Here is a 12,472-nt window from a genome sequence, read left to right as displayed (position 1 = left end):
AGCCGGTCATAAACATAAGAGTGCCTCGAGCACCTAAGTGGGTGGATATGTGCGCTAAAAAAATATCCTGTATTAATACTGTCATCATCATCATCATCATGATCATTATAAGGACAAATATAATTGCTTTTGATTAGTACAATTACAATCGAGTGAGATAGTATGAAAGTTAGACATCTTGGTAATTGATTCCACTTCCGGATGAGGGGGGGGGTATAAAACGGCCTACCCATCCCCAAATAATAATCTATACAGATTGAAGAGCGCCAACACAACTCCAACACCAACCAACCAAACGCATTTTTTCCTAAATTTCAGCCCATAATCCCCACTCTCTCTGTCTCTCCCCCCCCCCCTTGATTGGTCTTGGGTCGGTTTCGTTGGTGTGGCTGTTACAAGGTTACGTTACTCGATTGATTATAATGTGCGCGTTCCACACCCACGCAGAGAGTGCGCACTATTATGGTTTCAAAAACCATCTAAATGCAACAAGCATATCAGCATTCGCCAGAGCGGAGAATTGAAGTCAATGTTTACATCAAACTTTTAAGTAAAAGTATATCATTTGCTGACGAAACGAAGCAACATCTTCACTTGCAGACATAACGAAGCAACACTTCGCAATCTTCGTAGAAAGATGGTTTTGAAAGTAAGATCTATTTTTGAAAACTGATTATTTTGGCTAAAGAGCGGTAGGAGTATTTTGCATATTTTGTTTAATTTTTCTTCCGAAATATTAAAATGAAAAAAAGTTCATTTCACAGAGGAATTCGTTTTTAGGGATCTTAATCGGACCAAAACTATGCATTTTTTTAAACTGCAATTATTCAATTTACATGTTGAGACTCTCTTAAAGTAATTCTTTGAGCAGCTTTAGAATGTACTTTTTTATTGTTTTAACGAAGCCATATTAGCATAATTAGTAACATTGAAAGAGCATAATAGTTGAGCTGTGTCAATCGTACATAATGAACCTTCTTTTTTAATAAAAAAAACACGGACTTATCTTAGGTGTCCAGTCTCCACAATCACTTTGATTGGTAAAAAAACTAAATGATATATATGTTTATCTTATGTCTATCTTTAGGAAGTCAAAATGGGAAATGTGGAATTTACCCAGATGATTTTGTTTCTTTCATTAGGTAAGTTCTGATATTTGTAACCACTTTGGGCAAACTAAATTTCATTACGGTATGTGAATGAAATAATTTAAATATTTTTCTCCAATGCCATAGGTAACCATTGATTTGACTTTAAAATATCTCCGCGACAAAGTCCCACTTGACACTTGTGCCTATTATGGCCATGGGAAGCGGGGGTGCTGAATGACGTACCCCCCCCCCTCTGATTCTTCAAGGGCCGCTGCGTATGTTTTACACCATAACCAGCACGCGATAATGTAGAAATTTGACCGAAATCACCTTCATTTTAGAGTAAAACCCTCTATATTCTTGCTTGTCAATTTTCCCCCAAGCACCTGGTGTCCATGATATGTTGTAAAAATCAAGCACAGAAAAGAAGGGTGCAAAAATCATTATTTAGTTCTTCAAAAATAGAAATGACAGGAATCGCCATCTTAATATAAGCCCATGTACTAACACATGTTATCATTGATCTCCCCATGGTAAATGACCTTTTTTCAGTCAAAGATATTTTGAAGGTGTCTGCATGAATTGTCTTTTCTGCCTCTCCTTAGAGGTGTCTGTTTCATATATTTAGAGTACTGTTGAACAATATCTAATACAATATCAAAACATGAATCAAAGTTTACAAATCAAAACAAATCTAGTACTCTTTTTAAATTAGACAAAATAATGTAGGCCTAAAAGTAATTTAGCTTGCGACTTTAACTTTTTATAATTGTTCAAAAATTATTGTTCACTATTACAGTAAATTACTACAGTGTTATGATATTGATGACATCAATCAAACGTATATAACGAATCTATTTTCTTATTATATATACAAATGATTGTTGATCGGGCATCTGATAAAAATAGAAAAGGCTTTGTTTTCTTTATTGGTATTGAGGATAGGTTATTTTAAAGAGGAATAAACATTGCAGATTGTACTCCCTATTTTGGTACTATACCATTTTCAAGCATGGATTGACTTGAAATTTCAGGATATTATCCGTCCTTCTACCTTTCTGATATGCAATTACTAACTTGGTTAAAATATAATAATGATACGGGTTCAGTATTTCTTTTTTTTAATAGAACAAAAACATTTCCAAGATAAACTTAAAAAGATATTTAAAATAAATATTTAATTATTAAAGCTTTTCAAAGACTCTGGCTTAATGTGAGGCTTTTTCGGAGTATGATTCAAACTATGAAGAAAATGATAATATAAGCCTTCTCGGTTAAAAAAATAGGCGCGCACACACCCACACCCTCACATCCACCCATACACCTATTGTAAATACACACACAAATACTAGGTCATGTAACTTGGCAATCGGGGACTCTTTATCGCCAAATTGGGGACTTGTGTTTCCAGTTTCTTACCCTCCAAAACTTGAATTGTATCCCCTAACAGAACTCAATTTTGGCCAATCGCGAACCGGGACTCTTCCTACCCCCTATACACACAACTTCAGCAAAACGCTGAAAATGTAGTCAAGGAGGCCGTTTCACAAAGCTGTTCGTAACTCAAGAGCGACTTTAAGAACGACTGGTGATCCTTTCTTGTGGTAAATGGTAGATTCATTATGTCATTGGTGATTATTTAGCGCATAAGAAAGGTTCACACCAGTTGTTCTTAAAATCGTTCTTAACTTATGAACAGCTTTCTAAAACACTCCCCTTGTCTAATGAACACGATGAACTTCAAGTTCATATTTGGTGAAGACATGCGCATGACATCATGGGTATTAAATAGATGGGCTGATGATGATGCGAGGTCCTCCCCCTTCGTATTTTATCACAATAAACTCATGATTATTTTATATTTTTCTGATATATGTGTAAAAATATGTATCTTCGTAACAAAATAGCCCTTGTAAAAAGTACCATTAATTACCATGGTATTACCATAGTAACGATGGTACTATAGTACGGCCATAGTACTACCACAGAAGTACTGTACGGAAAGTACTAGTTGAAAATACAGAAGTACCATAATGTACCACAGTACTACCATCATGACCATGAATGTACCATATGTTCCGAGGTTGATGTTGATATACTGAACACAGTGCCATCTTCACACATGGATACTTTCATGGTACTTCGTAGTATTTTCATTGTTTTCTGTGAGAACTATGTGGTTCTTTATGGTACTTGTTTGACTGTCATCGTAATACCATGCTACTACCATAACCTTGCAAAGTACTTTCATGAAAAAAAAAACAACGGATGAATAATAACGCGGTTGTTTGCATACATGATCTGTTATCATATTTTTAGGATGGTACATGATGTATACATATAGATTGAATATTATACTGAAGAAAAGTTTTGTAGCACGGAATAAAAATTTGCTAAACGTTTTGAATATGGCTGTACACTTATAAAAAGGTACCATGGTTTTACCATAGTATTTTTACAATGGTAATACCATAATATTACTATAGTAAGGTAAATTGACATATGAAGGCAGTACAGTTACCATGGATCTACCATAGTAATAATACCATGGTAATACCATAGTATTACCAAGGCTGTACTATTCATTACCATGGTACTTCCATGTCATGAGTCATGAGTACCATACATTCGTTTGTACAAAAGTACCATTAAGTATCATGGTATTACTATGGTATTACCATGGTATTACCATAGTAACCATGGTATTACTATGGTATCCCTTCATCTGGGGCCAGTCTCATAAAGGACTTACAACTGTTGTAACTTTACCATAATGGCAACTACCATGGTAACAAGGCTCATGAGCAAATCAGAATCAAGGTTACCATAGTAGTTGCCATAATGGCAAATTTACAGCAGTTGCAAGTCCTTTATGAAACGGGCTATAGTTATAATTAACGTGTTCATGTTTATGCAATGATTCCACCACAAAAACTTTCAGAAAAATGTGTGGTTTATATATCATATTATTCATAAAATGGAAACGACTCCAGTCTGCAAGATGTAGGACAAATCGCTATCTTAATAGTTTTGTACATTTGCGATTAGGGCATTTAATAGCTCACATTACATGGTGCATCGGTTGGTTGGGCGGAGGGACCATTAGGCCACAGTGATTAAGTTTGCTCTCCTCTGCCCTGGCCATCAAGTGATGCACTGGGCAAACTGCTATCAAATATTGCACGTACCTGTATAATTTTTATGTCATTTTAGGTAATGTTTGATATTGCTTTGTAAATCTTAAATATGTTTGAAGTGCCGAATAAATAATAAATAAAAAAACAAATAAATAATCCATTCTCTGCCGAAGCGTATATAGTAAAAGTATATTTTGTGTTTGATATCAGTAAAACATCACGTTTGTGAGTAGGATTAAAACACGGATCTGTTTTTATTTGGGTTTTGTCGGCGCCAATACATTTGTCACGCATCCTCTTCTTCGTCACTGTCGGCAAAGAATAAGTGATAAAGTTCAGGTAAATCATCTGGTAAGGCGTATTATACTCACGATCACGTTCAGTAGTCGGGTATTTGTACTTTTGAGTATCAAACTACCTTTATAGGCTCTACGCCGATGATAAAAATCATAACTGTACAAACTTTAATTTCTTTTTTTTCTTTCGTTGTTAAAACCTTTTTATGATCAAAATGAAGACATTTAAATGATCTTGTCAGCCCGGCACCCGTCACTCTACCCATCTGTATGCTTACCGTGTAAACCTTTATTCCCACGTTTCGCCTGACGATGGAAACGGACGACGCTAGTTGATGTTGGAATAGAATTTTAGCGCCGTCGTAAAAAAACTGTCCTGCAACGCAATTTGTATAGTGACATGTGAAAATTTGGAATTTCGCAACCGCAACGTGGAACATTAGATCTGCGGTTCGTGTCGCATGCGTTGATCTCGACATGTCGCTGTATAAGAATTTTGCACACGAACTGCAGATCTAATGCTGCCGTACTCTTGGTTGCGAAAAGTGGCTAGGGTCTATAGTCAACATCAAAATCCAATGTTATATTTAAACAAGTGGAGTGCCTCTGGCAGTCTCACCTGCATCGCGCAATTCAATATAGCAGCAGTGCTGATTTTGAAAACTACTATAAAATAATTATTCAAAAAAAACACCATTCATATAATGATACAATACTACGTTCATTGACAATAAATGACATTTGACCTTGATCATGCGACCTAAGACTTGTCAGTGATACATGTACTTGATTACCCCTATATCCACATTTTATAAATTATATCTATAAACTTTGAAAGTTATGACAGCAAAATAATAATTACCTCCAAAATGGCCAAAGTTCATTGACCTTTGACCTTGGTCATGTGACCTGAAACTCACACAGGATGTTCAATGATACTTGATTACTCTTATGTCCAAGTTTCATGCATCAGATCCATAAACTTTCAGTTATGATGGTAATTCAACAAATACCCCCAACTTGGCCAAAGTTCGTTGACCTTAAATGATCTTTGACCTTGATCATGTGACCTTATTATTGAAATTCAAGCCTTATTTCAAATAACCAGAACTTTGTTATTTCTTGACCATTTTCTGTAATTGAGTTATCAAATTAAAGAGCAGATATTGAACTTTTAGGACATGTGATTTTCTTTTTGAAATTCATATACCCCCCGCCAAATGAGTTTTTGGTATCCGTCCTACAAATTGGTTTTGCTCACTCATGCGTGAATGAGGAATAATCTAAGTAATATCAGATGAAAGAGGAGATTCTAAGCTTTACATTGGTAGGTCATTTGTCTATTTTATTTGTGATTAAGTTATGATAAATCATCGCTAAATATCGGTTTCGTTTTTTCTGGGACGCACTGTATATATATATAACCTCCTCAAAAAAGTTTGGAAATCTGACTTTGATCGATAACCCCTCCTGGGTTTTAGTAGATATCAATGTGTAATTAATGTCAATGAATAGATCATTTAATTTTCTTTAAAATGATACCCTACATGATATGATTATGGTGCACATGGGGGTGCAGTGCCTTGAAATGTGGGGCAAGGTCAAAATTCAAAAGTTGCAAAATGACACAATATTGAATGTCACTGTTCTTTTTTCCGTGGTGATGAGTGAGTTTCTCAGCTTAACATGGAATCAAATACACCTCTGCACAAGCAAAAACATAACAAATAAACAAACATGCATGGGTGTTTCAAACCACGACTTAAACCATGTTATCTCACCGAACGATCACTACATAAACCACAACAAAACATCAAAAATGAAGAAGCAGGGGCTTGACTTGAATGGATTTTCATCTCTATTGACACAGACAAAAGAATCATGTTTTTTATTGACCCTTTCTGCTCGTTTTGCAGCTTTTCAATTCAGACCTCATCCAACACTTTTGAATCCTGCTCTTTTTGTGATGGCATGATCATAACAAGCATGGTATCATTTTAAAGAGAATTAAATGATCTTTTGAACTATATCAAATATGCTTTGTGTAAAATTGGAAGTTGGGAGAAATTAATGGCCGAACTCAGATTTCCAAACTTTTTTTGCTCGTTTTGCAGCTTTTCAATTCAGACATCATTAAACACTTGATCCTGCTCTTTTCGTTATGGCATGATCATAACAAGCATGGTATCATTTTAAAGAAAATTGAATTATCTTTTGAATGATGTCAAATATGCATTGTGTAAAATTGGGCGCTGGGAGAAATTAATTGCCAAACTCAGATTTCCAAACTTTTTGAGGGGTTTATATATATATATATGTATGTATATATATATATATATATATTTATACAATTATTTACAAGTGTACATAGAACATGACGCGCTGTAATACACGTTATGCAAAGGGCCCTCTTCTTTTATATATATATTTATATATATACAGTGAAACCTGTCTATATGCACCCAAGGGAAAGACAAAATGTGGCTGCTATAGACAGGTTCTATACACACAATCTGCCGCCATGGGAATCAGTTTTAGTGGTCACTATAGGCAGGTGGCCACTATAGACAGGTGGCCACTAACACAGGTTTGACTGTATATATATATATATATATTTATATTTACATATACATAGAAATAATCGGAAGCTTTGGAAACATCAAAATCAATCAACTACCGCTTCCACCTATTTTTTTAATTAAAAAAAACATCAGTCTGCAATGGCGCATTTGCAGAAGAGATCATCGGCGATGGATACAATCTCAACTACACGTTACCGATGTTCGAAACATGTTCTGAGAGAGAACACCCCGAGAAGGGGGTTGTTAAAACCATTCCAAAACTCATCCCGACTCTCAAGTTTGACTCAGGATGCTCAGGCAGACGAAATAAGAGCGGTTTGCGCATCTGTCAGTTTCCAGGTATTTTAGATACGGTTTATCATTTACCATTACAGAACAGCAAATTGGTTCTTCTGATCCGGAGTCCCAATAAAGACAAACATGAAACGGCGATATTACATTTCTAGGCAATGTTATAAAATGAACGTCGGCGATTAAGATATTAAATCTTTGTTGAAATATTTCTTCAAGCTTTGTTAAAACGGAAATCTTTAAAAAACGATGAATTGATATATTTAACATTGGGCTGTATAAAATGTACATGCATTTCTAGGGAAATTCATATATAACTGTATAAGCCTAGTCATTCCTGTCCATCCTTACGCTTGATTGATATAAGTGTATGCATTTTTTCATGCACGGTTTTATTTTGGGTATTTATTATTTTTTTATTGTACATTGATAAATTCAATACTGCTACTGAAACCCTATGCTAGATGCTTGCAAGGCCCTTTGTTTCTTCTTTAAATTGGAAAACACAATGAAGTGAACATGGTGAAATAGAACTAAATGCAATGTCCTTAGACTGCCTTTTCAAATGCTACCTATTTCTCTCACAAATGGTCACTGAAGACTGCCTCATGAATCCATGTATAAACGGCTGGTGTGAGGAGTCTGTCATTAGCTACATTTGCCATTGTTCACCCCGTTACACAGGAGGGAGGTGTGAATCAAGTAAGTTTTCATAATACGATGAATTTTCTTGACGTAATTAAATGCATATCTGGTTAGCTTCAGTCTATGCCATGAATGTATTTTGAAGTGTCATTTTTAATAAAACCTACTGAGACTCAAATGTTTGTCTTTAAGTTTAAGCATATCCTCTTTTAACCTGGAGAAATGCACTTACATTTTCAAATAAAAGTGTACTCCGCGCAGTAGTACAAGACTTTCTCCAGTACTATTTTTTCCCAATCTGACTAGCGCACTCGTTACACCAATTAGATAATAACATTAGAGAATGAATATAATATGAATATTTCAAAAATCTTTGGAGTAGGTTTCGTTGGTGTGCCTCACTCTATCCATAATTTCACTTTGTTTCTTGATTATAAGACTATAGATAAAACAATGGAACTCCATTTCCTCAACTTTTATTTTATTAAAAAGATAAATAAAAATAGTCTTGCAGATTTTTCATTGAGATTGTTCTACATTTTGTTTTACTCTCACCGTATATATCATAACTGTATGGTCACATACATCTAAAATATCTTTTATTGCTAGTCTATTATTTATGTTTATACAGAACATGAAGCCTTTTCCAGTTAGACATAAGATTTAAAATACAAAAGTTATAGTTTGTCTATACATTATATTCTACTTTTTATATTGTATATGTGTATGCGTGTATGTGTGTATGTCCGTATAATGTGTGTGTGTGTAAGGTTGCGTGTGCATGGGTGTATATGTATGTATATATATATATATATATATATATATATATATATTTATATATATATATATGTGTGTATATGTATGTGTATGCGTATATATGGTCATATACATGATGTGTATGTATGTGTAGACATAATAATATGCAGCAGATTAGCCTTGCATCCCTCTCCCTATCTCTATTTTTCTTTCTATATTCTAGGCAGTTGTCATCGTACTATTGTCCACCCTCATGTACCTGTGTTGTGTTGTGTTATTGTCTTTTGTCTCTGTATTTCACAATCCTGTATATAATTTTTTTTTTGCCCTTTTCGTTATCTTCATGTATTCCTTTACGTATATTTCAATATTCATTATATCCTTACTTTTTGAGGGGTCCACAATTTACAAGCTTTGCTTTTCAGTGGACCCCTCCATTCTTCTCATGATATATAATTATATTGATTTAATTTTATTTAATTATATTGATTATAGTGGTTTAAATTTGACATGCATGTTAATTTATATTTGAATATGTATATAATTTATTCAATGTTCAATTTTGTTTCATGCTTTTATTTAAATTGAATTAATTTATCTTGTATTTATTTGTATTATGTTGAAGAATGAAAAAATAGATTGAATTGAATTGTTTGAATAGTACTATATTCCCTTGAATTGAGTTGTATGGTTATTATTTCATATTTGTGTAATATGTTGAGTCGAAATGAAATAAAAGAAACCTGAACTTGATTTCTTATCTTTTCTTTATTTTTGATGTATAGTGTTACCAAACTCAACCGTTTCATCCTTGTCGGAAACAGAAGGTAGTTGTGTTATATAACAAAAGTTATATACTGTATATGTTATACCGTCTTATTCTGCTTGTCATCTTTTAGGAGATATGTGTTCATTTTAGTTGCTTTTCTTTATTCTTCTTTACCCGTTTTCTTCCTTTCTTCTCCCCCTTTATTGTTCTTTTCCTCTTTCGTTTCTAATCATTATCAATTTTTTTGGAATCTTTTTAGGGATATGTGTTCATTTAGTTATTCCCCTTTATTCTTCTTTTCCCTTTTCTTCCTTTTTAATTTTGCCTCCTTCTTCGTCTTTGTCTCATTTATTCTTTAGTTCTTCATAATTTCATCATCATCTTCTTTATATATCTACACATATCATAATGTTAGTATATGCAACAGGTATAGAGTAACAATATAAATATAAATAAGAATGATATAATTGTGAAGATAGCACTACTTTCATATGTCTTGTTTGGGTATGGCACCAGAACCCATGCTTCTTGTATGAGCACGTGGGTTGCTATCAAGGATCAATATTCACTCTACTGAGACGAAAGAAAAGGTTCACTTAGGCAATGTCAGATTTGGGGGAATCTTATACGGGTGATCTTTAGGCACCTCTTGGTCTGACAGGTGCTCCACCGTATCCAAGAACATCTTAAAGATGGTCCTATAGAGTGGCATGATTGGGTCTCAAGTTTTAAAGAGTGTGTATTGGCCTTATTTTTAAACCACTGACATTGTAAACTTATCGAATCAAAAATATATTCCCGCTGAACTCTCGTATCTTGCTATAGCTACTAGTCCCGTGGTGTACAACTGCCCAAGGAACATCAACCAATCAGTGAAGGTAGGATATGATGGCGTTGAAGTATTCTGGATTCCACCGAACATCTCCAATCCATCCGGGACACCAACCATCGTGCCTAACATCAGCCCAGGATCTTTCTTCAATGTCACTGATGAACCGGTGGAAGTCATCTATACAATCGCCGATGGCACTGGCTGGGTTGATGAATCATGTTCGTTCCACGTCTCCGTATTTTATAGTATGTATCGTAAGCACATAACATATTATGCTCCTTTAAATCGAACCAACATTCAATTTGGCTCCAACTAAGCGTTATGTATGAACAACTTTTTGAATGATTTTGTTATTTCGAATTTGTTTCCTATCATGCAAATATGCGAGTTACTCCTCTTCCAAAATCTCAAACTGTCCTCAAAATATCAAATTATTGTGAGTTTCAAAAGGTAACACGACATTTGCTCTTACTACAAATGCTCATCGGTTCATAAGATTTAAGGTTCCGGAAGCATGCGAGGATTAGAATTACATATTCATCTTCTAATTTTTTTACAAAGTTTCATGATCATATCCACGTCTATTAAGTGGATAAATGGTTTATTAAGAAGTATCTTTTGCTCACAAAGCTGCAATCGGCACTCTTCCTTGGAAAGCTTGATTTAATAATTGGAGTTCGCTGATTTTATCCATATAAATATTTCCAAGTTTTGCAAAAATCATTTTCACGAACTTTTTTTGAATAATTTAATTGGAGCTCAGTCAAACGGAAAAGTCATATCGTCATTCACTTAAAGAGGCCTATGCCATTTATAAATGTTGAAAAGGTTTCAGCATATTACAAAAGTATTATTGTATAGGATTATTTCAAAGTGTTTTTGTCTTGCATGCATAGAAGATCGTGACTATATAGGAGCCGCTTTTCCGACGGCGCGGCGGCGGCGTCAACATCACGTTAAGTTTTTTAAATGTCATCATAACTAAGAATTTTGGACCTAGTTCATAAAACTTGGATGTAAGGATAATCAAGTGTTACTGAACAACCTGCCTGAATTCCAGGTCACATGACTAAGGTCAGAGGTCATTTAGGGTCGATGAACTTTAGCCATGGATTGCCATCATAACTTTAATAGTGTACGGATCTAGTTATCAAACTGGGACATAAGAGTAACCAAGTATCACTGAACATCCCGTGCGAGTTTCAGGTCACATGATCAAGGTCAAAGGTCAATGAACTAAGATTATGCTGGGGGAATCAAAATGAAATCTTAATCAAGGTTAAGTTGGGTTTTTTTAGATGTCAACATTTTGAAAGCATATGGATCTAGTTTAAGAAACTTGGACATATTAGAGTAATAAAAGCATCAGTAAATATCCTGCATGAGTTTCAGGTCACATGGCCAAGGTCAAAGGTCATCTACGGTCATTGAACTTTGGCCATATTGGGGATATTCGTTGAACTGCCATCATTTCTTTGAGAGTTTAGTGATATAGTTCAGGAAATGTGCATGGACATAGGGGTAATCAAATATCACTGATCTTCTTGCACAAGTCTATTAAGTCACATGATCAATGTAAAATGTCATTTAGGGTAAATGAACATAGTATTTTTTATTAATTGTTGATAATTATTCTATATTCAGCACTGCTGCTATATTGAATCGCGGACTGCAGGCCAGACTGCCAAAGGCGCTCTACTTGTTTTTATACCCACTGTATATCGGGACGCAAAAGACTGCATGGTGTCCACAGGCGACATAAGCGTGGCGCGGCACACCGCAAAAACTCCGGCGTTGATTTGACACCAGCCTGGGGAGTGTTTCATCAACATTTTTGTCCGACAAGTTGTCAGATCTGACATCTTTCCTTCATTTTGATTGGCTGAGAGGCACTGTTACTATGGTAACTGTCGGATAAAACAGGATTTGTCAGACGAAACGTCCGACAAGTTCTTTCATGAAACGCTCCCCTGGACTCTATATATGTCCACACCAGAGAAGTATTGAAACAACACCAGTTTGGAATCAAACCGATGCTGTTTTAATTGGTGTGGTACAAACACCTATCTGGTG

The 12,472-nt window shown here is 34.9% G+C and overlaps 1 protein-coding gene across 1 annotated transcript in view; it reads left to right on the top strand.

Moving 5' to 3' along the window:
- The first annotated feature begins 490 nt into the window (after window positions 1-490).
- The window catches only part of LOC135156579 (uncharacterized), a 32,147-nt gene continuing 20,165 nt past the window's right edge, over window positions 491-12,472 (top strand). Inside the window, exons 1-6 of the mRNA XM_064109087.1 lie at window positions 491-649; window positions 1,088-1,142; window positions 7,239-7,445; window positions 7,998-8,099; window positions 9,584-9,625; window positions 10,393-10,644. Of these exons, the coding sequence (XP_063965157.1) occupies window positions 638-649; window positions 1,088-1,142; window positions 7,239-7,445; window positions 7,998-8,099; window positions 9,584-9,625; window positions 10,393-10,644 (670 nt within the window). The 5' untranslated portion in view covers window positions 491-637. The remainder of the gene's footprint in view (window positions 650-1,087; window positions 1,143-7,238; window positions 7,446-7,997; window positions 8,100-9,583; window positions 9,626-10,392; window positions 10,645-12,472) is intronic.

Source organism: Lytechinus pictus, chromosome 14 (assembly GCF_037042905.1).
Source record: "Lytechinus pictus isolate F3 Inbred chromosome 14, Lp3.0, whole genome shotgun sequence".
Lineage (NCBI taxonomy): Eukaryota > Metazoa > Echinodermata > Echinoidea > Temnopleuroida > Toxopneustidae > Lytechinus > Lytechinus pictus.
This window is presented reverse-complemented; position numbering and strand designations above follow the sequence as displayed.